Here is a 27,224-nt window from a genome sequence, read left to right on the forward strand (position 1 = left end):
TAATAATAAAACTTGGAGTTTCTCAGGGAAAAAATGTTTATCCTCAATATGCATAATTTTTTTTTTCCACAAGGGAGTTAGTTAAACAAATTTATTGTTAGGAGAGAAGGAAGGATGGGATGGATGCTTTACAAAGTAATGACCTATTATTCTAAGGAGAATAATGTGAAGAAGTGCCAGGGTATAATGTATAAGTCACTGAATTTATGAGGAAGATAAGTCAGGAGGGCCTGGATCCAGATCTTCACAGATACTTACTTACTAGCTGTTTGATCATAGACAAGTCCTCATCTATGCCATTAATGATATTATTGTCTTATTGGCCACCAAGGGGCCTTCCAACCCCCAATCTATGATCCTTCAAATTAAGTAGTAAAAACTGGTAACTTCTAATGAAAAGAATGAAATGAGTGGAAAAGATGGATGGATACATTTTTAAATTTCTAGAAGTGTCATTTTCTCATAGAGGCTCCTTTTTTAGTATTTTCTTGATATTATCATGTGTTAAATGACTGAGTAGAAACACAGAGGGAAAATATGGCATTTATAATCTGCTACTCATCAAATAGGTTTTATAAAACAGTCAAGTCAACAGAATAGGTCAGCTGTTAAATACTTGAGTCAGAGGTGTAAGGCGGTGTAACCTTATGGGAAGAAATTTCGACTTTAACAAGGTAGAAAAGAAGAAATAAGAAAACCACTTTTGGCCTTGTTATTATATATTGTATTTTTTAAACTCATTTTAAAAGTCCATTGAATGTTTCTACCTTAGCTGCCTTGGGGTAATCTTTTGTATTTTGCCCATTAAATAAACTTTAAAAAGGCTGACCTTGTTTTGTCCCATACTGTAATCTGATATACCTATCATCATCAGGGGACATCTGGGATTCATCTTATCTTTTCCACTGGCTAGTTGATTAACCAGAAATTGTTTTGAATTGGATTCATATATGGCATGACTCCATGGATTTTATGAATTATAGTGAGGGCAAATAAGAGGTCAGGTTTTGTTTTTGTGTTTTTTAAGAAGGAAGCTTTAACACTGGGATTAGGTGTTTTAAAATTATAGAGAAAGGAGTGCTGTTACTGGAATGGTCAGACTGGGGCACTTATAAGTACTTATTACTCTTTTAAATAAAGCAAATTTTCTTGAAGAGAAATATACTAATAGTATAGCCCAGTGTCCGAATGATTCTTTGGTGGTTGTCTACTGCTCTGTGTCCACTCCTAGCTTTCTCACTTGAGTGCATATCTAGAAAACTTAAAAAAACAGGACTTTGGGGAATCTTCTCTCCAGCCTCTGATATTCCATATATGACCTATCAAATTAATTTTTTTTTTCTGAGGGAGAAGGGAGGAAAGGTCATTAGAAAAGGGGAAAAAGACTTTTTAAATAAGTGCCTGAATATTTTATTCTTCATAAGGACAGTAAAATGAGTTCAGAATAGAAGCAAATTGCAGGATTTTAGTTGGAAGAAAGTTCAGGGATCATCAGGATCCTCCCACATATGACCAAGAATTCTACCTAATATACACCAGACCAGTAGCTTAGACATGCAGCTTTTAACTAAAGTCCTCCAGTGAGAGGAAACCCACTGCATCCTGAAGCAATACATTCCAAACGATGAGTAGAGTTAATCATATTAAGTCCACATTATCCTTGTTTTGTGGGGATCATGTTATTCTTCACACCAATCCTTAAGTAAGTAAATACTGAAGTATAATTATTTATCCCTATTGCTTATTATAGGCTCTCCACATACCTGGGATTGAGAGTAGAAATTTCACCTTCTGTTTGTTTTGCATAGTTCCATATCCCATATTCATTATTGGAAAACATCTCATGGCCAGAACAAAGGTCTAGTAGACACATGTATTGTAAACTGAAATGTGAAAGACATATAGGAAGCTATCCATAAAGCTTTTCCCAAACTGCTTGTGAGGCAATTTTTAAATACTTAAGTTCTATATCTGACTCTTTCTCTTCTTCCTCTTCTCCTTTCCTTCCCTCCCTTTTTCCTTCCTTTCTTCTTCTTTCCTTCTTTCTTTCCTCTTTCTTTTTAAAAGAGGAACAGGAAGTAAGGATGGAACTACCATGCTTTCCTTGAGTTTCCAGTTTGCAGCTGGGTGAATTAACCCAGCTGCATTTTGGGTTCATCGAGTGTCTTGAACTATATTTCAGATGTTTTGGGTCCAACAAAAGCTCCTTTAGCCAAGTCCTTCTTCCCTTAATTTTTAAACATGTGTATTTCAAGGGAAATTTGATTCATATGTTTCTGATTCATTTACACTTAAATCATCAAAATGTTATTTTGTAAGAGCTATTTGATGTCCAAGAAGCTTTCTGAACCTGTTTTATAAGCCTTCTTAAGTCTTTTTTTCTTAAAACAGGAAGTTGCATTTTGCCAAGTACAAATAAACTCAAACATTACAAAGGTTCGAGTTCAGTTTTAAACTCTGAACTCTAGGTTTTAAGTGCATTCTCAACTTAGCAAAACATATTTTCCCACCCTTGCAAAAACATGGACAGAAGAAAAGACAGTGGTATTACAAAGGAGAAAAGGTCTTCTCAGGCACTATGACCCTCAAAGTTCATAAAGCATGCAACAAGACATTCCCCAAACCACATGTGAGGTGCAAATGTGAATCTCTTTGCATACTGATCCTCTCTTAGACTTTCTCTCAAGCTGTTTTACTGCTTTTGTCACAAAAGTGAAAGTCTAAATGTATTAACATTTCAACTCTGTCATCTTTAGTATCCTGCAAAGTTGTTATATTTGAGCCATATTTATTTAATTTATTTTCAGATTCAAAGGAGTCAACAAATTCTGTGGAACAGTTTAAATAGATAAGGATTTCAGCTCCAGAAATACTATTTGGGAAAAGGGAGGCATTTCTGCCTCTCTCACACATACACACACGCACGCAGACATATACACTTATGTTTATGTGTGTTTTCATAAAGCTACAAAGTAGGATGGCTGAAGCAAACAGAAGGATCTGATTTGGCACTCTGAATTGCATTATGAGTCCAATGATTAAACCTGACTCTGCTCTCATAGGCAGAAGAATTTATAAAATGATCTCTACTATATACTATGTGGTCTCTTAGTTGTTTTTTTTTTCTTACTTCTTGGATGAAAAGCAAAATCAACTCCTTGCATCACCTTTTAGTTGGCTCATTGCCATTTCCAGATAATTGAGGCAAGAGTATTGAGGGGCTTGAAGTCTGCTTGATCCAAATAATTGCATGAATTCTCTTCTTTACCTCATATATTTAGACATGACCTCACCATCACTGTTGTATGGATAAGTAATAAAATGCCTTGTGAAATTTTAGAATGAAAAGTGGCTTGTAAATGCCAGACATTGATCTCGATATCATTATTAGCAATATCATAATTATAAAAACCACTGTCCTGTATTATTAGAGATCACGTAAGAACCAAGTATTCCAAATATTTCATTTAAACAATTTCAAAGCCATATGCAAAATCATTCAAGCTTCCCCACTCAATTTGTTTCCCAACTATGAATAATCTTCACATGATATTCTTTCTGTTCAGTACCTGTGCTTCAGTACTCTGGGTGCAGATGTAATACTTCAGGTATTCATGATTTCATTGGCATCAGTCCTCCTTCAGTTGGCCCACATCAAAACCCCTCTTTGCCTTAGTAGATGAATTAATAATTTGCTATGTCTGAAAAAATTTATCATGTGGTGATGAACTTAGCTGGCCTGATCCTCAGGTGACAGACAGATTCCATTGCAGAACCTATATTTGAAGACTTTCCAGCTTGATAGCTTTTGTCATAGCATGTATTTCACTGGCATAGCCATCAGTTTTAGATTTATTCCTCACTAAAGCACTGTAGGAGAATATGAAAAGCACATATAAACATCAAAAACAAAAGATCTTTGAAACTATAAGCTTGTTTTGCTTAAAAGGGACATCAGCTACTTGATAAATAGTAAAATTTACAAAAGGCATGAGTTTTCTTTAAAATAAGCAGATTTTGCATGCTAGGAGTTGTCATTTAAATTCAAAGTAAATTTTGGGAAAAAGGAAACCCCATATACTAGAGCTCTCAGAATGACAGTTTCTTTATTATCATAGATCTAGAGGAAAGTAAAACTTCAAAGACTGTCTACTCCAATTCATTCTTTCTTTGTTTGTTTGCCATTCTTTTTTTTTTTTCTTACTCCCCTGCCTTCATCACTGTTTCTTTACAATGACTCCTTTTTACCCACTGCCCTAATAGAAGTTTACTATGGAATAAAGAAGCTATCTAAACAAAGCAAACCAACACATTGGCTTTGTCTAATAATTTATGACTCAGTCTGTATCTAATAGTCTACTCACTCTCTGCTTAGTAAAAGGAAGCATATTTCAACATTAGTTATCAGAATTTCTTTGCTGTCAAGATAGTAATTCTCTCCCAGTACTACTCCCTAAATTATTTTCATAAATTTATGATCCTACTATTTCTATGATTTTTTTAACTTTCTGTCAATTAAGTCAGTGAGTGAATTTCAGATTTCCTAGGATGTCACTTAAGTGTTAGGCACATCTTTGTCTTCTCTAATCAGTGTTACAAAAGAATGCTAAAGCAAAAGAGCTTATCTTTCCCCACTCTTTCTTCTTTGATTGCCCAAACATAGGATCTCTAACACCCTTTAGTCACTTCCCTTAAAAAAAAATTCTGGACTAAAATACTAAAAAAGAATATTTTCATACACAAAATAGAGCAAATATAGATAGATAGATAGATAGATAGATAGATAGATAGATAGATAGATAAATAGATAGATATAGTATTCCATCTTAATTTTTTTTAATTCTCAATTCCAAATTCTCTCCACCACATTACCCCCTCCTTTAACCATTGAGAAGTCACAAAAGATGATATTCATTATACATATGAAGTCATGCAAAACAGTTCCATAGTGTTCATGTTTCTTAAAAAAAAATAAGAAAAAGGTAATACAGAAATAAAAATATGCCTCATTCTGCATTGAGGCCATTAGTTCTTTTCTGGAGGTGGAAAGCATTTTTCATCATGAGTCCTTTGGAATTGTCATGAGTCATTGAATTAATCAGAATAACTAAGTCTTTCACAATTAATTATCTTTAAACTATATACAATAATCTCCTAGTTCTGCTTACTTCACTCTGTATCAGTTCACGTAAGTCTTTCAAGGTTTTTCTAAATGATCCTCTGTCATTTTTTACAATATGATTTCATCACAATCATCCATCCATTTCCCCAATTCTTTGGCTCCAAAATACAAGTTGCCCCAAATATTTTTCTATGATGAATCCTTTTTCTTTGATCTCTTAAGGTATAGATTTAAGGGCAACATTTCTGGTAAAAGGCTATATGTAGGTTTTCTGCACTGGCAAATTGAACTAATCTAACATAAATTCTTCTGTTTTTATTTAACTTCCAAAGTATCCTTTGAAGACATTAAATTTATAAAGTGAAACTTTTTTTTTCCTCCCTCTATTAGAATACTAACACTACATTATCATATTCCTCCCGATTGCCCAAATAAACGTATTTGCCCAGATTTCTCTAGACTCTTGTAGTCTAGTTCCATTAAAAGTTCATTACTCTCCAAATCCCACCCCCCTTCAAGAATTATTCTGATTTGTAGATTATTATTCTTGGTTTTCAGTCTTGTGTTAAAAAATATATTCCTAGATCTTTTTGTGTTTTTAGTAGGAGCTTCAAACTCTTGTGATCCTGATTATACTTCCTTAATATTTGAACTGCTTCTGCATGTTTGCAGTATATTTTCTTTGATGTAGAACCATCAGATTTTAACTGTGTCTTTGCTGGAAAATTTCCTTCCCCCCCCCCCCCCCCCCGAGGCTGGAGTTAAGTGACTTGCCCAGGGTCACTCAGCTAGGAAGTGTTAAGTGTCTGAGGTCAGATTTGAACTCCGTTCTCTTGAATTCAGGGTTGGTGCTCTATCCACTGTGCCACCTAGCTGCCCCCTGCTAGAACATTTCCATTCTGGTTCATTCATTTTGGTAGGTGACTGGGGGCATTATTTCTATCTTTGCTTTGCCTTTGGTTCTAATAGATTTGACCAGATTGCATTCGTTTCTTAAATGTAATATCTAAGTCTTTTTATTATGGCTTTCAAGGGATTATTCTAAATGTATAAATACATTCTCCTTTATCTGTTTCCCAAGTTTGTTTTTTTTTTCCAATTTTTTGATTTTGTTATGAAATTTCTTACTATCTCATGAATTCACTGAGTTTTCTTTGGCCTATTATAATTTTCAGAGATTTCCTTTTTTGGGGCAAAATTTACCAGCTAATGAGTTTAAGGTCATATTTGAACTCAGATCTTCCTGACTATATAGGCCCAGTATTCTATCTACTGTATCTTCTAGCTAACCAGATTTCATTAATGGCTCAAACTTCCAAAAAATGATATAGAAAAAAATATATATAAGATTCTCATGGAGAAGGATTATTATCAATCACCAGCACAAATGTTCATTGGTTGTTGGTCCAAGTTTAATGGGTTCAGCAGTTGAGTATGGTATAAGAAACAGATTTTTAACCCAAAGAGTCACCCCCAACTGTTATGAGCTGCCTTAGGAAGTAGCTAGTGCCCCTTTAAAATGATGGCTTGACACTTGTCAAGGATGCTTGTGAAGAGGATGGTCTATTTTATGTATGAATTAACAAGAAAACTTATGAGGACTTCTAATCCTGATATGTGAAATTGATATAAAGCTGCCTAGGGCAATTAGGTGGTATAGTAATTAAACTATCAGGTCTAGAGTAACAAGACTCATCTTTGTGAGTTCAAATCTGACCTCAGGCACTTACTACTTATGTGACCCAGCAAAGTCATTTAATATAATTTGCCTCAGTTTTCTCATCTGCAAAATGAGCTGGAGAAGGAAATAGTGCTTTGCCAAAAACAAACAAAAACAAAACACCTAAATGTGGATACAATGAGTCAAATGTGACTGAACTGAACAACAGAAAATCAGAAGTGTTGCAGAATTGAGAAACCAAATGGCCAATTGCATTCAGCAAATATTTATTGAGTACCTACTATATCTAAGGCTCTGTGTTATGCTCTGATGCTACAAAAATTATACATATATATGCATATATACTTATATATAATATGTATGTTTTTATATTTTAATCACATATATTTGTCCTTAAAAAAGCTTACATTGCATAAGCATACACACATACTAGAAAAAAGTTAATTTCCAGAATCATTGCTAGTCTTTTCCAAGAACTGAATAATCATATCATCTCTCTCATGAGAATGGGAATGTGCAATCTGTATTGACCAGTGAACTTGTTTTGTTCTATTAGTACTTTATAAAGGCCAAACAGCTGCAACATTTTTATAAGAACAAGGATGACCCCATATTTACTAGTCTGGAATGTATCCTAACCCTCTGCTCTTCTCCTTACCTCTCCAGGACTGTCCTCCAGAAGCAGGAGATTTTCGGGCTCAGCAGTGCTCTGCTCATAATGATGTCAAATATCACGGCCAATTTTATGAATGGCTACCTGTGTCAAATGACCCCGACAACCCATGTTCTCTGAAGTGCCAGGCCAAAGGGACCAGCCTTATTGTTGAATTAGCCCCTAAAGTTTTAGATGGTACACGATGCTACACAGAATCACTGGACATGTGTATTAGTGGTTTATGTCAGGTAAGTACTGAGTAATTCATTATATCTATAACACTATTTTTGCCCGTGGGTTTATGGAAACTCCCATATATTCCTCTCTAATTTAATTAGTCTTTGTCTTATCCAATGTTTCCCACTTTGAAAATTCAATTACTTTTTGGCTGAGGAATTGAAAGATAAAAGTGTTATAAGAAACTCTCTAGAAGTTACTCCCTATAAATTCCTTAATTTTTATCTGAAAATAAGAAAATAAAATATTGAATATTTCATTTAAATACTTATTTTTAGTTCTTAGCTTCTTGTTTGTTCATGTTGCTGTCGTCTTTGTTTGTTTGTTTTATTCATCTTCCCCAACATCTAATCCACTTTTTTATAGCAAAGAAAAAAAGCTAATGAAAATGAACCAACAGCACATGCTAAGTCTTTCCCATACCCAGAATCATGGAAGACCATCCAGGAGAACAAAACATTTTTTCATCTGTTCTCTGAAACCAAGAACAAACATTGCGCTGCATCTGACTTTGACTGTTTCTTTCACATTAGAATCATAAAAGCATAGATATTGAACTGGAAGTGACCTGAGAAGTCAGCTAGCCCAGTCTCTTTATTTTGTAGATGAGAAAACTCAGACCCATAGAGATTAAGTGACTTGTCCAATATTTACTAGATCCAATAGAGTAGTAGATCCAAGATCTGGGTCTTAGTCTCCTGGCCACACTTTGACATCCCACACTGCCTGATAATCTTCGGATGCTTCTATTTTCATTCATTCATAATACAAATATTTTCTCTGTTCCTCTGAAATCTTTTTATTGTTTTGTCACAGCAAAATAATTACAATGCAATATTTCATTCAAAAATCACAATGTTTGATTTATTCAGACAGTTCCCAGTCTGTTAGCACTTATTTTGTTTCCAATTCACTGATACCATATAAGGTGCAACTATGAATATCTTCATGTACTTGATACTTTTCACTCTATTTTTGATGACAACAGGACATATATATCCAATAATGATTAAAGAGAATAATTAGTTTAGTTCTTTTCTCATTGAATTAAAAAATATTTTCAAGAATGGTTAGACCAGAACACATTTTTTCCTAATAATATATTAATATACCTACCTTTTCCCAGCCCCTGCAACATTTGCTATTTCTTTTTTTCTTCTTTTTTATTAAAGCTTTTTATTTTCAGAACATATACATAGATAATTTTCAGCATTCACTCTTGCAAAACCTTGTCTTCCTAATATTTCCTTCCCTTCCCTTCCCTTCACCCTCTCGCCTAGACAGCAAGTAATCCAAAATATGTTAAACATGTGCAGTTCTTCTATACATATTTCCACAATTATCATGATGCATAAGAAAAATCAGATCAAAAAGGAAAAAATGATAAAGAAAACAACATGCAAGCAAGCAACAACAAAAAGAGTGAAAATACTATGTTGTGAGCCATATTCAGTTCCCACAGTCTTCTCTCTGGATGTTTTGTTCTTGTTTTGGGTTTTTTTTTTTTCATTTTTGTTTTTGTTTTTTTAATGTTTTATTCATTTATATGAAGCAATTGGGGTTAAAATGACTTGCCTAAGATTACACAACTAGTAAGTGTTGTGTCTGAGGCTATTTGAATTCAGGTCCTCCTGACTTCAGGGCCCATGCTCCATCTACTGGACCATCCATCTGTCTCTGCTATTTCTTTCTTTTATCATTTTTTACAACTTTATGAGTATGAGATGAAAATTATTTACTGTTACTTTAATTTGTATTTTTCTTATTAGTAATAATTTGGAAGATTTAGTTTATGTGTTTTTCATCTTTCAAAACTTTTGAACATTCATATGTTGGACAACATTTCTTAGTCTTATATCTTTGTAACAATTTATTGTATATTATAGAATTTTATCAGAAACATTTGATGCAGAGATGTTTTCCTACTTGGCAGCTTCTCTTTCTGCATTGATCTAATATCTGTAAAAGCATTTTTTAAATTACCTAAGTAGACCTGTCTATTTTATTTTTTATAACCACTTTGTCCCTCATCTTTTACTTTCCATAGCTATAAAAGGAATCCCCTATCCTATGGTTAGTCAATAATACCTTCTGTGTAATATGTAGTTGGTTGTATCCTTTATAGGAAAAGTAGCTTCAGATATTCCAACAAGAAATCTGTATAATGTAAAAGTGAGAAATTGCAGTTAAACTTTCCATATGGAGAGAAAATGAAGAGCATCTGTAGCATATTAGGTGGGTTTCCTGTGGCAATGTCATGGGATGATATGGATGAGAATCATTCAGACTAGGCAATGATTTCTGGATTACAATCTGCTTTTGTCGAATGTCATCTCCACATTGGTGGGCTCACAGATACCCTCAAGGTTTGGAATATTTGTGGTTTAAAATAATTGTGACAAAAGAAACTTTAAAAATTTGGAGGACATCTTCTACAACTAAGTTGACTCTAGCACATCTAAATATACTTCAATAGAATATTTTTAATGTACCATTTACACATAACAGACATAATCATGTCCAGAGAAACTGAGAAAATAGGCATTAATATCATCATGATTTTGATAAAACAAAATATTCCCTGTCTTCTTTACAGTAAAATTGTTGCATTATATTATTATTGTGATTGCATAGAGAATATATTGATACTAACTGGAAATTTCTTATTACCTCCTGAAGGGTTTTTAGAACATCTTCAAAATATTTACATATCCTTTAACAATTAGCTTATGACTTTTATCCTTAGAAGTAGCATGATTTACTAAACTAGATAAGTGTCCATTTCTTTTTATTTTAAAGCTAAATTTAACACAAAGTTATAAACACATATCTTTTCTTAAAATCTTCAACAACTTTTACAAAAGTAGAAACTGACCAAACATGGTTAAGTGATTTGCCAAGGATCACTCAGCTAGTGTCTGAGGTCAGATTTTAATTCAGGTCTTCCCAATTTCAAGTTTGGCAGTTTATCCACTGCATCACCTAACTGCCTCTTGTATAATGAATTGGTTTATGGAATTTCCTGAGGCACTAAGAAAATTGGTACTAGGTTCATAAATCAGTAGGTACTATAAGGAAGACTTAAAGCCATGTCTTCCTGTTGTTGAGATTGATGCTTTATCTCCTATAAAATGCTAACTTTCTATTAGGGATTTAGAGTTTTTATTTCTGAATATTGCTAGTCAGTTTTGTTTAAATTAAGACAGTGAACTGTTAGCATCATGCTATAGTGTGCACATTCTAAATTCTGTATAGTCAAATAGAACAAACATCTCTTAAGCACCTACTATTTATAATTCAATCTATGATAAATATGTTGTGAAACACTGGCAAGTGTAAATATCAGAATAGCTCATTAATTAAAATTAATAAATTATAAAATTTTAATGTAAACTGTCCATTACATATTAATGAATAAATTTTAAAAATTACTAAACTCTCACTGTGTATTAATCAATGTATTAAGCACCAAAGGACAAACATTTAAAAAAAAAATTTTTTTAAGGAAGAGAGACTTTATCCTCACAGAAGGCTTCTCATTTCTCACAGTATTCCATCACTCCCCCTGTTTCAAGAAGAAAAAAGAAAACTGCCTTTTCCTGGGTTAGTTACAATCTCAAATGATCCTCCGATTAGAATAACAGATGCTGATTCCTCCTTTGGGCATTCTTCTAAATTATATTCTAGTTTTTCTGGGAAGACTGACATCCATATTTAGAAATAAATCTATTCTGATACTTTAAGGATTTTGGATGTTACTAGTGTGAACTCTCCCTCCATCAATGGAGATCACAACTCTTTCCATGCTTGAGTAGATACTTTCAGGATTCACTGTGTGTGAAAATCTCTGATATTTGTGGCCAACATTTTGATAATCAACCTCTTTGACACCGTTGGTTCTTAGACAGAAAACACAAAGCCCTTTGGCAGCCCCAGACTGGAAGCTGGTTCAAAAATAAATACTTTTGCAAAATTACTTTTGGCATCTCTGTTCCTCAGGAAGGAACTTCAAGCTAAAGTTTGGTATATTTTGACTGCATATTTCTTTTAGTTTTGATATAGTTCCCTCTTTTCTGGTTGAAATGCTATAAGAGCCTACCATATGAAGAAATCTAGAGAGAAACAGGCAAAAAAAAATTTAATTACTACATAAAATGCTTTATGCTTTTAGGAGAGGAAGCAAGTCACTCTGACTGGTTCCCTTCTCCCTGTGACTTTGTTTTTCAATCTTAAAATCATGGGTCACACTTTTAGAATTGGGAGGGGTCATTGAGTCCAATCCCTTCACTTTACAGATAAGGTAATAGCCTCAGAGAGTTTAAATGATTTGCCTGGGGTTATCCAGCTAGCTTCACTGTAGCTTAAAGAGTGTTCACAGTAATACAGCAAATTTGAAATCATTATATTTAGAATCTTAAATTTAGACGGACCTTCAGTAAGTCAGAGAGCCAAGACATAAACAGGAGGAGGGAAGGAGAGGCAGTTTCAGCTGCCTTTCCAGGGGACAAAGCCAGATAGTGAGGAAACAGCCCAAAAGCCCAGAAGGGACCCAGAAGCCAGGTTTTTAGCCTTCTTTTTAACCCTTTCAGACAGAAGAGATTACAAAGAAAACAAGTACTCTTCCCCACCCTGTGCCCCACCTCCTCCACCCATCCACCCAAACTCCTAGACCCAAACTCAAATTAGGGTCTGTAATCCTGAGGAGGAAGAAGAATCAAGCTCCCTGCAGCAGACTCCCTGGGTCAGAGCTCTAAAATTCAAGCACGGGGTCCAGAGAGAAACTCCCCAGTTACTGACTCCCTTACCCAAGGTCAGTGGCCCAGGGGCCAGGCTCTGACTTCCCTCAGCTGTCACCTCAAAGTTTCCTGTCCAAACCCTACCTCAAGCATAAAGCCACACTATCACAGAGTGCAAACAACTCATATTCTTAATTCTGTGTTTTGTTATTTGCTACTTAAAGATATCAATTTTGCTTGACACTTAATTCTAACTTAGGACCAATTTTGCCCTCTCTGATCTTGGTTTCTTCATTAGCAAAATGAGGAACACAATTGCATTAGATAATTTCAAAGGTCCCAGTTCTAAATCCTTTTAAGGTGCATCTCATGCTGCAATATTATGTTGTCATTCTTTCCATCTTTATATCACATCTTTCTTTGGCCAATTAATTTTGTTCTACCATTAACTAAATTGTGCCCTAGAGAAATGCTATAATGAGCCTTAATAAGATTTTTTTTTCTTACAAATGTATATTTATGTGGCCTTGCCTAAGCTGTATCATTACAGACTGCAAAATAAATGTGTATTCTAAATTTGAAATTTAAAATAGTAAAAACTGAAAGTGTTGCAAGTGACTGGGATAGTTTTAACTTCAGATAAAAAAAGTTTTTGAAATAATAATTTTTTAAAATTTTGATTACTATTTATAAAATTTGAGGACAATATACATTACAAACTAGAAACTGATACTTCTCTCTCAAGGCTAAAAGGTAATTTATCTTATCTAACTGTTATCTTTTAACAATTTCTAGCATAGAGTATTTAATAACATTTATTACCATTTCAATTGCTTTACAAAATGTGTCAGGATTTTTTATATGTCAGTAGAATGTAATTTTCTTTTTTCTTTTTTCTTTTCTTTTTCTTTTTTTTTTTTTTTTTTTTTTTTTTAATGAGTTGCTATATGATTCCATGGATCAGACATTAGGCATTGAGTCAGGAAGATTTGAGTTCATATTGATCCTCGGATACCAACTGTGTGATGTTGGGTAAATCCCTTAACATCTGTTTCCTTCAATTTTCTTATCTGTAAAATGAGAATAACAACAGCATCTACCTCCTAGGATTGTTGTGAAGATTAAATGAGATAATATTTATAAAACGTTTAGCACAGTTCCTTGGCACATAGTAGGTACTATATATGTGTTAGCTAGTTGTTTTTGTAGCCCTAGGACCTAGCACATTGCCTGGTACAATTTAAGTGATTGAATTCTTCTTCATTGATTTTGATGATAAAATAATAATTTTTATATCCATGCCTTAGATAATTTTGTCTTAATAATAATAGCTTTTATATGGCCCTTTAAGGTTTGAAAAACACACACATATATATCTATATAAAAATGTGAGTGTTATATATAGTTCCATATATATGTAGTTATAAAGTATATGTCTATGTATGTATGTGTATATATATATATATATATATATATCTCACACTACTCCCAAACTCAAGTGATCTATCAGCCTCAGTCTCCCCTAATAGCAGGAACAACAGGCAGGCACAACTGTAACATCTTGCCCACTATCCTTATCTTGCTTTGCTTTACTATGGGTTTCCTCCTTGAGTTTCTTTTCTCAGTTTCTATTTTACAATCATTCTGTGGCTTCTTAGAGCTTTTCTCTCTTGCTTAGTTATCTTTGTAATAATTCTTCTCTACAATCTCTAGGAAGAATTTGTTCTACTTCAATTTCTTTAATTTCTTCCAAATTTGATCAAATTTCTCCTCACATCAATTTCTGACCTACTCCACAAATCCAAATTCCTCCAACTTAATTACACAATTTCCTTCTCTTTCTTATTTGCCTTAAGTTCTTTATTCTCTTCTTGTCCCTTCTCTCATGGAAACTTGCCCTTTCTTATCCTCCTCTAATTTCTACTGTTATCTATAGAAATGATGTCACATGTAGTTTAATTAAATAAATTATCATTTTCTTAAAACAAATACAACTATTGAATCACCTTTTCATGTAGGGCACTTGAATATTCTGAGCTATTTTTTCAGAGAAATATTATTTAATTGGTTATTTTCACCCCAGTTCTTTTAGTTCCCAATTACATTTAGCTTAGTTGCTGCCAGCTAGATCCTAGGGTGTTCATATCACCAAATGATCACCTAGTTCAGCGTTTCACAAACCACCATCCATATGTAAGCCTGAAACACTCCAAGTTTTATTGTTGTAGTGGTGGTTGTTGTTGTTCAATGGATCTTAGATTGTTTGCTAATTAGGCATCAAAATTATGACTTTTAGAGAATTTTGCTACATGATTCTAATAGAGTTTTATTTAAAATAAAGGATTCTACCAATATAGAAAGACTCCAGAACCACTGATCTAGTACAATGTCTTCATTTTATTGATAAAAAACTGAGTTTATACAAACCAAAGAATTTATCCAGGGCCACATAGTTCTGATTCTAGAATTTAAGCTTCCTTAAACCTAATAGGATGCTAAACTTTCTACCAAAGAACACTGCCTTTCACAATCCTGCTTACACAGACTGTCTCAAGGGCATCTCACCCATGTACATCATCTATAGTCACCTTCACCTCCTTCCCCTAGACCACTTGAGGTTTGTATTGGTTGTTTTTACTATCTTCCGAATATAGATAAAATATCATCTCATTCTTGCTCTTTCCCATTAGCATGGACATTTGAGTTGACTTAATTTGATTTTAAAGATACCAGATCCCTTCCTAGAGTCTGTGTAAATATCACTTTAGTACATTGGAACATCATTATTATGCCATTCTTAAGGCTCAGACCACAGGGTCACCCCATAGGAGAGGCCACCTTTTAATAGATTCTTTCTAATGCTTCAGTAACTAAAACTTCTGGGATGTATTCCAATTTGAGCCTGCCTTATACACAATTTCCCTCGAGAGTGTTCTGTTACTGAACTTGAGTTAGGACTTTGTCTAGAATAGTGTTGGTCTAAATTGAAAATATGCTAGTTTTCTTAATAATGTAAGTAACAGGATTCTTAATTCATCCTATAGAAAAAGCAATATCATAGTCTATTGCTATGTTCTGTGACACTAATGAGTACTTTTACTTGATCCAAATTAATTAAATATTGATGAAACTCTAGTGATTTGCTCTATCTTTTTAGAATTAATCCAAATACAAACGAACTCCAAATAGTTTCTTCCCCTAAAATGAGATGTCTGCAAAAGAAAAAGAAATATATGAATAGACACACACACACACACACACACACACACACACACACACACACACACACACACATTACAGACTACACTTATATTTTAACAAGCCAGTGATGACAAAAAAAAAAAATGTATCTTTTGAGCCAAGATGGTAAGTCATTTAGCTGGCATTTGACCATTTAGTGTTGTGACTTTGAATAGAGGAAGAGCACTGGATTGGAGCCAAAAGACTCCAAAAGCTATATGCCCCTATCAGATCACTTTAACCTTTCTGGTCCTCAGTCTTTTCATCTGTAAAATGGGGGATAATAAAACTCACACTCCCTACCTTACATACTCATAGTAAGAAAATAACTTTATAAACCTTAAAACACTTCAGAAATGAGAGTTTTTATTTTGCCCCCATTGACATGGGTCTTTATCCTCATTCCCTTGTTTTTTTATGTATACATGTATTATCTCCTGATGAGTGCCTAAAATCACAGTCCCTTTACAGCAAGGATCATATTTTATTTAAATTCCATACCCTGCTGTTAACTGTACCATGTGATAAAGAGGAAAGAGCATTTCACAGGAGTCAAAAGACCTGGAATCCTAGCTCTGCTGTTTATAATTGATATGACCTTAAGCAAACCCTTTCACATGTGTCTGAGCTCCGATTTCCTTCCCTATAAAATAAAGAGGTAGACCTTAAGGTCCTGTCCAGCACTAAATCAATGAACTAGCTCTACTTATTCCTTTGAAGGAGAGCAAGAATTTGAGGAAGCATATCTTTGGTATGTGGTGCTTGATCATTTGCAATTGCTACTAAGTGTTCCCCTCCAGACCCCCTTGAAAAATGAGCCCTTCCTTCCCAGTGATTTCAGTCACATAAACCCATCGTCCAAAAATTAGTCTTTTGCTCTTGACTCACTTTTGTTCTCATACCCTCCAGGAAATGAAACATGAGATTAGTGATGTCACCTAACTTTCGAACTAGGGTGGGTGGGTGGTGGGGAAGCTTCCTTTCCTAGTCCCCCCCCCCCCCACCTTTTTAATACCTGTTCCTTCAGATTGGAGAGAGTAAAGCTTTGGCTATTCTACTTTGGGGTACCCTTTGAGGAGCCTAAGTTTTATAATGCAATCTTTTTACAATGAAACACAATCTTTAAAGGGAGATCCAGAAAATATAGAAGAAGAATCAAACAGGTAACAGCAGTAAGAATTGAGAGATTCTGGCAGAGTGTCTTATAGATGAAGCCTTTTTTCATTCCTTGTTATATGAGTACTCTTCTTCTTAAAATAATTTTAATTTGATGTATTTTCCCCAAGGCAGTCAATTCCCAATCATGTTCCTCTAAGCCACTGCCAGCAGATCCTAGTGGTCTCTTTGTCTTTGCAGAGGAGAATGCTTAAGTTACAAGTGAAATTAATGACCATCGAGATCAATGCTCTCCTTTTACTGATGAAAAGAAATATGATATTTAGACAAGTCAAATAACTTCTCTATGCCATGGATCCACTTAGTGGCAGAGTTTGCGTATGCTTTGTTCATATTTTGTATTTATCTAACTTGAATGTGTTCTACTACCACAGCAGAAGGTAAGGAAGCTTCTTGAACACAGGGACTATTTTATGCTTGTCATCATTTTCATGTCACCAGTGCCTAACATAATACTTCACAAATGGCACATGATTAATAAATATTTGTTCAATTGATTTGAATTGAACTGAGTGAGAACAGGAGCCAGTAAACCAACATGGCATCTTCACATTTAAGTTCTGGATTGGCTTCTCAGTAGTTCCATTTCCCAATTCCCAAGCATAGCATTTATTCTCAGAGGCTGTACCTTATCAGCATCCCACACAGTCTTCCCTATTTGCATCAAAGGTGAGTTTTAAACTTCACCATCTAAGTCCTGAGTGGGACCTCACAGGGCATTTAGGCTCACCCATGTGTCACAAACAAGAGAATCTCCCGGTCAGCATCCTGAATAAGTAAACGGTTATCCCCACTCTATTTGAGGGGATACCAATAATGGATAATTCACTATGCAATTGACAATCCATTCTAATTCTGAATGGATTCAATCATTTGGAAGCCATTACTTATTTTGAGCAAAAATCTCCTCTTCTGCAATTTTACTTATTCCTGCTGGCTCTCTTCTATTTTCTAGGGCCAAGAAGAACATGTCTCAATTCTTCTTCCATGTGATAAACTTATACAATTTTTTAATTCAGATGAAATCTCCTCCTAAGTCTTTTATCCAAATTAAAAATCTCCACTTGTTCTAGCTGATCCCTGTAGGGCCACTCCCCATGGCCCTTGCTATCCTGCTCCTCCCTCTTTGGATACACTTGAGGTTGTCAATACTCCTCAAATGTTGTACTCAGAACTAATGTAGTCTGAGCCAAGCAGAGAAAATACAAGCCTGTGACCATCTATCTTCACAGCCCTAAGCCTGTTTTAATGCAATCTAAGATGGCAGTTGATTTTTTGACTGCCTGAAAATATCTTTGACTTATATTGAGCATGTAATCCATGACAACCCCAAGAGCTTCTTCCTACAAGCTAGATATTTGTCCATCTGCATTATACCCAAAAAGTATTTGTTCATTGTTTGGTTTGTTTGTTTGTTTGTTTTTTTAACTCAACTACAAGGTATTTGTTTCTATTAATTTTCCCATTACTGAATTTATTCTAACCTGTTAATATCCTTTCAACTCCTCATTCTATCCCTGGTGATAACAGAAAGATCTAGAAATTTATTTCTAACTTTCTCAATCTGAAAATTTCACTATGACTCAAGGGACACTAAGGGCCCCATAACCTTTATTATCAGGCATCCATCAATGAGGAATAGCTCACTTTATTCCACAGCATTTTAGAAACTGTAGCCAAAGTCTCTATGCTCTTTACAAAATGGTTCCCAGTGGAAACATCAAGTAAAATTAGAATTTGATATTATCTTTGTACTTAAGTGATGTTTTAGGGATCCAGCACTCTCCACAATTACTGTGGATATCAAAAGTTGGCATTTATAGGTTTTTTTATGTAAAATCTCAGTCTTCCAAGAAATTTGATATGCAAGGTTTCAAGCCATCAGTAACTTCAAAAGATTTGAAATGTTGCCATCAAAAGAAAAGTGATCATGTTCATTTTTAAATAGGCATATTAGAATTAGGTAAAAACCTTTTGAAATATGGAGTCTTGAGACACTATGATTACAAATTATTTTTAAAGGAAAACTGAAGTATTACAGGCAATTAGTCAGCAATGTACAATGACTAGTTGGAATATTTCCAAGAAAATATTGAGCTAAATAAAAAAATATTAAAAAAAATTAATCTTAAAGCTACTTTAATTGTTAAAACATTTTTTAACCTTTAAAAAAAAAAAAGGCATCAAGTACCTTCCTTCTTTGCAGCAATGAACCTAATTTCTCCCAGGGTTGTAAATTAGCACATACTTACTGGCCAAAGACTACAGAAGTAAAAGACTGCCAGGCTAAACAGTATCAGGCAAGGTGCCTAAAAGTGTTGTAATGAAGGCTGCCTGCCCTTTTTGTCACCTCTTTGGTTAGACTTTCTGGAGAATTTGTATTTTTAGGGAAGAATAAAATGTTTCTCCTGTAGGTTGATCCTGAAGGAAATGAATGAATAGGGTTAACAGCTAAGAGGGTCATTGTCACTTGTGAGAAGAAGGGATTGCCTTTGTCACCATAAAATTAATCACCATAGAAAATAACTCTATGACTTAAAAAAATTAAAATCTCCTCTTAAGGCCTATTTATGTTATGTAGGAAACCTTGTTGTTTTAATGTAGCCAAAATAAAAAAGAAAACAGAAAAATTGGGGGGAGGGGAAATTTTATTAGATAAAGGTCCCATGTCTCAGATATTTGTCATATCTATAAGAATAAGTGTATTTCTCCAGTTGATAAATTGTTAAAGGATATGAAAAGGCAGTTTTCTGATGAAGAAATCAAAGTAATCTATAGTAATATGAAAAATTGCTCTAAAACATAATTGATAAAAATAAATGCAAAGTAAAACAGTCTTGAGATATTATTTGACATCTATCCAGTTGGCTGAAATAATTGAAGGAGAAAGACCCAAATGGTGAAGAAGATGTGGTCAAACTGCAACATGAATTCACTGTGAACTAATCTAACCATTTTGGAGAGCAATCTGGAATTATGTCCAAAGAGTTATAAAACTACCTATATAACCTTTGACCCAGGAATTCCACTACTAGATCTATTCCCAAATATGATTAGAGGAAAAAGAAAAGAACCCACATGTTATGTAAGAGTCTTCAGATAAAAAAAAAAAAAAAAATGTCACTTGACTTAGATTAGCCTCTTAATTAATTAGTTTACTATCTCTCCAATTGCCACCATATGTATTTCAACTCCTGAACTAACTTTTCCTCCAAACGTGGCCAAAAGTAGTCACAATAACATCCCATGCACTTAAAATAGTTGCATCATTTAAAAAAATCACATGAGGGCCAACAATACAGCTTTCAAAATGTTATGCCCTCAGTGTCTATGCTGACAGAAATGCCAGCACAAATCTATTGCATCTGCAAGTTTTGCTCTTCAGCTGCCAGGAATCACTTGCCAGGTGGTCCCATGTGTATACAGGTTTACACTTGTACTTGAGTTTTAGTTGAACCCTCTTTTTTCCAACACAAAACTACAGGTGATTTAAAAGAGAGGAAAAGGAGGAGGGAAATAACTTTCATAGTGAGGAGTTTTTTGGAGGGAAGTGGTCAAAGTAATATTCCAATTAAGAAAGATATTTACAGTACACTTTCCTAGTTACTCAACCACCCTGGTCTAATTTTCATTATTTTGCCCGACGGCACTTCCCACCAGTGGGACATGAATTCAGCCTATTGTATACCTCCAAGTATTGCTTGGGCTAAAGCTCTTGACTATGGCTTTATTTCTTAGTCTTGGTTCTCTTGCTGATTTTCTATTCCTAGAAAGCACGTATAGACTGAATTAGGTGAAGTTTCAATATTATCATTAAACCATCTATTTTTCAGTAGTGATCTCAATTATCTGTTTATTTTTTAGGCACTGTTTTTTTTCTATTCAGTGCTGGAATTCATTGCAGGAGTGGGTAGGGAATCAGTAGCCTCCAATCTATACTTTTCTCCAACTCCTAAAGTTTCTGAACTGAATTAGACTCTCATTCCTTCTTGTCACTTTTGTTATAAAACCATTCTAAATTGTATTCCTACCTCTATTGTTTCTCCTTTTCAGTCCATCCTTCACTTAGTTGCCAAAAGAGTAGACCCTGTTCAAAAATCCCCAGAGGTTCCCCATTACCTATAGGATAAAATATCTAACATTTTAAATCTTCCACTAGTTGCAGCAAAATTTTCTAATCATACGAGAAAGAACAGGGTAAGATGAATAAACTAAGGTTCAAAGAAATTTTGACTAGCTCAGATAATGTGTATCACTTTTTTTTTTTTTTTTTAAAGAAAGCAAGAAAACTGAGACCCAGAGAGATTGTTTCAAATAAGGTAGTAAATAGTGTTTTTCATATTACCCTACATTATGATCTCTGATAATTGTGACTGTGATATAATTTGCTAGATAGAGGTAGCAAATAAGAGAAGCAGAGACACTAGAGTGGCTTTGACTCCTAATTCATCACTCTATCCACCACAATATGCTGCCTCTCTTACGTGTTCCACATTCATTCAAGCCAAAGTGGAAAGACCACTGGCTAGTCCTCTGTGCTCCTATCCCTTGTCACTGTGCATCATGGAGTCTGTCCTCTCTGCTTTGAATGTCCTTCTTGCTCTTCCCTACCTATTAGTCATTGTCTTCCATTAAAAATAATACCACCCCCATAATGCTTTCCCTGAATTCTACTCATATATTTCCAACTTAAAATGTTCTTCTATATCCTAAAACTTTCCAGACAAATATTTGTCTGGCTCCTTCCTGTTGTAGGCTTTTGTATTTATTTATTTATTTGTTTGTTTTATTTGTATATTTATTTATTTGTATACATATATCTTCCTAGTGGACTGAATGTTCCTTGCAGTTGGGGATCTATGTATTTATTCATTTTTGAACCCCCAGCACACAATAATTGTTTAATTAATAAGAATTGAACAGGACAGGTCCCCTCTTTCTAGTCGAAATTATGTTACTGTTAATAAATCTTATCTCAAATTTGTTGGAATCTTCCTTGGATAGCTTTCTCTCAAGAGAAATACTCATTAGCTATTCCTTTTATAGTTTATGGAATAGCATAATTATAGGGTCTCTCTTGCCCCCTAAAACAGAAAACAAACTTGTTCCCCTTAAAACTCCCTAATAAACCTCTCCCTTTCTTAAACTCTCCTAATCCTAGCTCCTATAGCTTAAGGGAAAAAGCTAAATTAAGACTTCTAGGATGTAAGATAAGATAGCCTTTAAGAATCCCACCCACCTCCATGTTATCCCATTCTCTTTTCTTTTAGTATTGTCCACTATTTGTTCAGCATAGATATCAACCCACTCACCCTAAAGAATCCTTCATATATGCAGAAAGAGTTGTCTAGTTAGTCTTAGTCTCCTATCTCTCTCCAAGTGCCACCATGTGTATTTCAACTCCTGAACTAACTTTTCCTCCAAACGTGGCCAAAAGTAGACACAAGAACATTTCATGCACTTAAAATAGTTGCACCATTAAAAATCACATTCACCAACAGTACAGCTTTCAAAAAGTTATACCCTCGGTGTCTATACTGACAGAAATGCCAGGACAAATGTATTGCATCTGCAAGGTTTAATATTCAGCAGCCAGGAATCATTTGCCAGGTGGTCCCATGTATATACAGGGACAGATAAGACAAATAACTTTTTTTTTTTTTTTTTTTTTTTTTAGTGGCAGATAAGAGTTTTATACTCTAAGAATCTTTATCCCAATGGTGTCAAAGTTAAGGAGAAAAGGAGTCACTAAACTGCACATAAGGATCCCTGCAAGCTGCATATTAGAAAACTTCACGTTAACATTATCTACATTCTATTGCATTTGTTATTTATTTTGTTAAATATTTCCCAGTTACATTTTACTCTGGTTCAGACCACACACTGAAATGTTGCAGACCTTACTTATTTGGTATTTCTGCTCTATCCTCCTTTTCCCAATTATGCCATCTGTCTTGGGTCATAACTTGATGACCAAGAAGCCAGACATGACATCAGCCACCCTTGGATAGGAGGAAGACAGCAGAACTTCCCTAATGGTGCCATGGTCTAGTAGAAAGAACAGTGAAATTACAAGTGGAGAACCTGTGCTCACATAAACAGCTCATGCTCCCTTGCTGTTGTCCCCCCCTCCCCAAATAGATTCTGTAAATAAACCCCAGATGGTGGTAGCAGGCAGATGGGAATACAGCCCTGCCCATTAATTCCTGAGCCCACACAACAGGCTTATGAAGCCAGCAAGATTCAAAGGCCAAAAAAAAGCATTTTTAAAACATGGTTAAAATGATAACAAATAAAATAAACTTGGATAAAGACAAATGTCAATTAAGAATACGGACTAATGCATAAAACAGGTTTATGTGGAAATTTTTGCAAAAGACAAAATTCAAAGTGTTTTTCCTTAAAAGTGTAGATATCTTTTTCCTTTCCCTCAAATCTTGGCCTGAGTTGCCCTCTCAGGCAGCATTTATGAAAATGAGGATTCATATATATTTCTTATTAATTTATGATTTTCTGAATTAATTGTTTTCCTTGCCCCTCTTGGTTTCTTAACATTGCCCTTTCTCCTTCTGTCATGATTCTCTTTTTTGATCAACATTGGAAATGTGGTTTTTTAAATTATTCCTTTATGACCCAGTATGGGATCATGGAAAGAATTCTGAACAAAAATCAGGAGCTGAGTTCAAATATTGTCTCTGACAAATGTTACCTCTTTAACTGGTCATCTATTAGCTTTTTTAAAAGCAGGCTTCAGAATGGCTCTTTGCTCCTCAAATTAAATCAAAATGCATCCAGCTCAAGTGTCCTTTATAATGAAGGAAGATATTTAAATATAGAACCTGTAGTTGTGAACAACTCTCTTAGGACTTCCTTGTCACAGAGGTGTCAAAATCTCAGAGATAAACCAATCAAATATAAAGGAAGAAAAAGAAAAAGAAAGTAGGCTTAAGGAAGAGGCAGAGAATTGGAAGTAATTCCCTATGGACTCTTTAATGATTGCATCCTAAATGATTCGTTTTCAGGTCCATATCCTGCATCTGAGGACAAAGTTGGGGCTTCTGACAATGCAAAAACAAGTCCTCGGAAAGATCAGAAAATAGATAATATTGCTAAAAAATAGAGGGACTGATTTGTATCTCATTAATATAAACAGAAAATGAATTGAAAGAATGCTCACCACTGAGAAATCTGCCACCATAAAGAGTATGCCATTAATTCCCAAATCTCTTGTTCCTAAAGTTGTTTTTCATGCCTGAAACTGGATCTAACTTAGGAAAGTTCAGAAAAAGAAAACAGATTTGTCTGGTGAGAAAAGCTCAGAACATTACAATATTCAAGTGTGAATTTGTATATTAATAATCACATATTTTCCTTAATCTATGTATTTAAAAATATGTGTACTGTGTAAATCTATATCTTTTCAAAAATAATTTTGTGTCTGCCTGTCTTTTTGATTCTCACCTATGCATATCTGTTTATAGATTAAAAAGCTCCTGGAAGTAGAAATTATTGTTTTTTTCATACTTCAACAAATTTGATCAATTATAACAATTCAATTCAACATCAATTAGAATGATTAAAATCTGTTGTTTTAGTTAGCTGAGGAATATAATATATGCATGTGGGTAAAAACAAAGTATATATAAATACAAAGTAGTATTTGTATTTGAGAAAGAAACTGCTAATAATAATGGGGGGGGATGCTTAAGAAAAATCCAAAGTGGTGATTAGCACTTGGGCTAAACTTTATTTATTTATTGGGGTGGATGTACTTTAAAGAAAGTTAAGGGTGTTGCAATGGATAGAAAGCTGGGTTTAAAATAAGGAAATCTCATCTTTCTGAGTTAAAATTTGATCTCAAAGACTTACTAGATTTGTGATCCTGGGTCAATCACTTAATCCTGCTTGCCTCATCTATTTTCTCATCTGTAAAATGAATTAGAGAAGGAAATGGCAAACACTCCAGTATCTTTGCAAAAAAAAAAAAAAAAATCAAATGAGATTATGAAGAGTCAGACATGATGGAAATGACTGAACAGCAAAAACAAGGATTCTCCCAGATTAAGGTGAGGAAAAAGTGCATTTCAGACTTGCAAAATTATCTAAGCAAAAGTATTCAGTCAAAAGATGGAGTGCTATCTTTGAAGAGTCACAAGCTGGGAAATTTGACTAGAACTACATGGAGGAAATGGTGTGAAATAAAGCTCAGAAACTAATTGGGAGCCAGATTATAAAAAGCTATCCAGATTAAGCTGAACATTTTTTGCATTTTATTCTAAAGGCAATAAGAAGCCATTAGAGATTTTTTGAGCTAGGGGAACAAGGTGAAGAAAATATGATTGGTTAGTTTTTCAAACACTGGTTTGTCACCAGTCACCAGTTATAAGGGGATTTGGAGAGGAAAGAGAGAGACAGAGAAACCAATTAGCAGTTATTGCAGTCCTCCAAGCTATAGATGATGAGAGTTTGAATGACAATTGATGCAAGAGGTTTGTGGAGATACGTTCCACAAGGCTTGAATTGATACAGAAATTAAGAGGGAAGAATTGGGAAGAGCTTCATAAATTGAACCTGAACAACTGAACAGATGGTAGATGCAACAACAGAAATGGGGAAATTTAAAGGAGTAATGATTTGGAATGGAGGGGAGAGAATATATGTGTTTTGTAAATTACAAGTTTAAGATGCTTACAACAAATTTTGACATAGAAGCTTCCTGAAAGTCATAAATATTTGTTGATTAAATGATATTTAGGGTTTTTTTTTCTTTATTCTCCTCTTCTCTCCTCTATCCTCTTCCTTCTCCCCCCTTCTAAAATGCACATGGAAATTATTCTGTAGTAAAAGGAAATAAAAATTAGACTCCACCTTCTAATATGAAAGTAATGTTTAGAGGGTTATGGGAACAGGAAGGAGATACATAGGGAATAGTAACCCGATAGGGAGAGGAGAGAGTGCAAATATGCATTTACAGGTGCCTGGATATGCTTTGCAACTTAGGACCCACTGTAGCAATTAAGAAGCATTTTTTAAAAATCTTTCTAAAATTTAGGCCCTCTTCCCTAAATACTGAATCAGACACAAATTCAGTACTTCACTGAAAGGCAGTCAGATCTAAAAGAATTTCTAATCCCATTGTAAAAGACATTATCACCTGTGTAACTTCACACATTTCTGATCCCAACATGCCCCACTTTTAGCCTTTGTTCCTAGATGTTGCCAGTTTCCCAGTGGAATTCTGCTTCTTTTAAAAAGGTTAACTCCCACACAACAACATTCAGTCCTTGGATTTGGCCAATTCCAACCTTAAGGGCAAAGTGCTGTTTTGGAGGCAAACCTGAGTACAGCATTTGCCCAGGTACTTAAGAAACTTTCTCATAAGAGGTTTGCCTTGGTTGCTTTCTTTCTAGAACTGAAATGACCTGTTTTCCTCTTTTGTCCTGGGGTATTTTACAAAATTTCATGATGTAAGTGAAAAAATAACATCACACATTTTCCAAATGTTTTCCCTGCACTTGTTAGATTTTCATCTTTTGTTAACAATAGGATAATTAAAGATAAAGGCTCAGTACTATAAGACAAAATCTCTTTATTCACTGGATCATTGATTTGGAACTGGAAGAAAATGTTGATGCTATCTATTCCATCCCCTTCTCATTTTATGGATGTAGAAACTTAGGGATGGAAACAGAGTGACTTATCTAAGATGGTATAGGTAACAAATGATAGTATTAACTTCAAATCCAGATTCTTTGATCCCTAATCCAGTGCTCTTTCTACTGTACCAGATTGTCTCCCTTTATATTCACAATGTATCTTTTTATTACCTTATGCCTTATTTATAATTTTCATCCTTGAAAAGTCACTGTGTTTCATGATTTTTACCTACATAAGTATTCTTAGGAGAATTTAGTATTAAATAAATGTACTTTTCAGTCATGATAATTTTGAGATCATTCAAAAGCACTGTGTCATTTCTGAACCTACTTGATTCCTACCCTTTTCTAGCTCAAGCTTATAATCTGTTTGTAGCACCTGCCCAAAGGATATGAAGGTGAATTAGTTTGATAGGCTACCTGTCCAGCAACATGCTATGATAACTTTTGTGTGTTCTACCAAGATGAAGAATGGGTCCAGTAACAAACTACATGTTTTCTGTTTGAGGACCAAATTATCTAACCATGAAAAGGTTGGCCAGTAGGCTCGTCTCCAGCGACTTGGACAGTGAGTGATGACCTGTTGTTAGCCATGGTATTTCAAGAACACAAAAAAAGGAAAATTACAATTTCTAAATTATTATTTTAAAATGGCAGTCTTCTCTAGCAAGCAAAAAACTACAAAGAAAACAACTTTAAGATACTACTTCATTAAAGAAAA

The 27,224-nt window shown here is 34.4% G+C and overlaps 1 protein-coding gene across 2 annotated transcripts in view; it reads left to right on the forward strand.

The window, feature by feature from the left end:
- ADAMTSL1 (ADAMTS like 1) overlaps positions 1-27,224 on the forward strand; it is a 380,756-nt gene that overhangs the window by 89,492 nt on the left and 264,040 nt on the right. For both annotated transcript variants that reach the window (XM_074282966.1, XM_074282967.1), the window contains exon 4: positions 7,470-7,706. In XM_074282966.1, the coding sequence (XP_074139067.1) occupies positions 7,470-7,706 (237 nt within the window). The remainder of the gene's footprint in view (positions 1-7,469; positions 7,707-27,224) is intronic.

Source organism: Sminthopsis crassicaudata, chromosome 1 (genome assembly GCF_048593235.1).
Source record: "Sminthopsis crassicaudata isolate SCR6 chromosome 1, ASM4859323v1, whole genome shotgun sequence".
NCBI classification, from domain to species: Eukaryota; Metazoa; Chordata; class Mammalia; order Dasyuromorphia; family Dasyuridae; genus Sminthopsis; species Sminthopsis crassicaudata.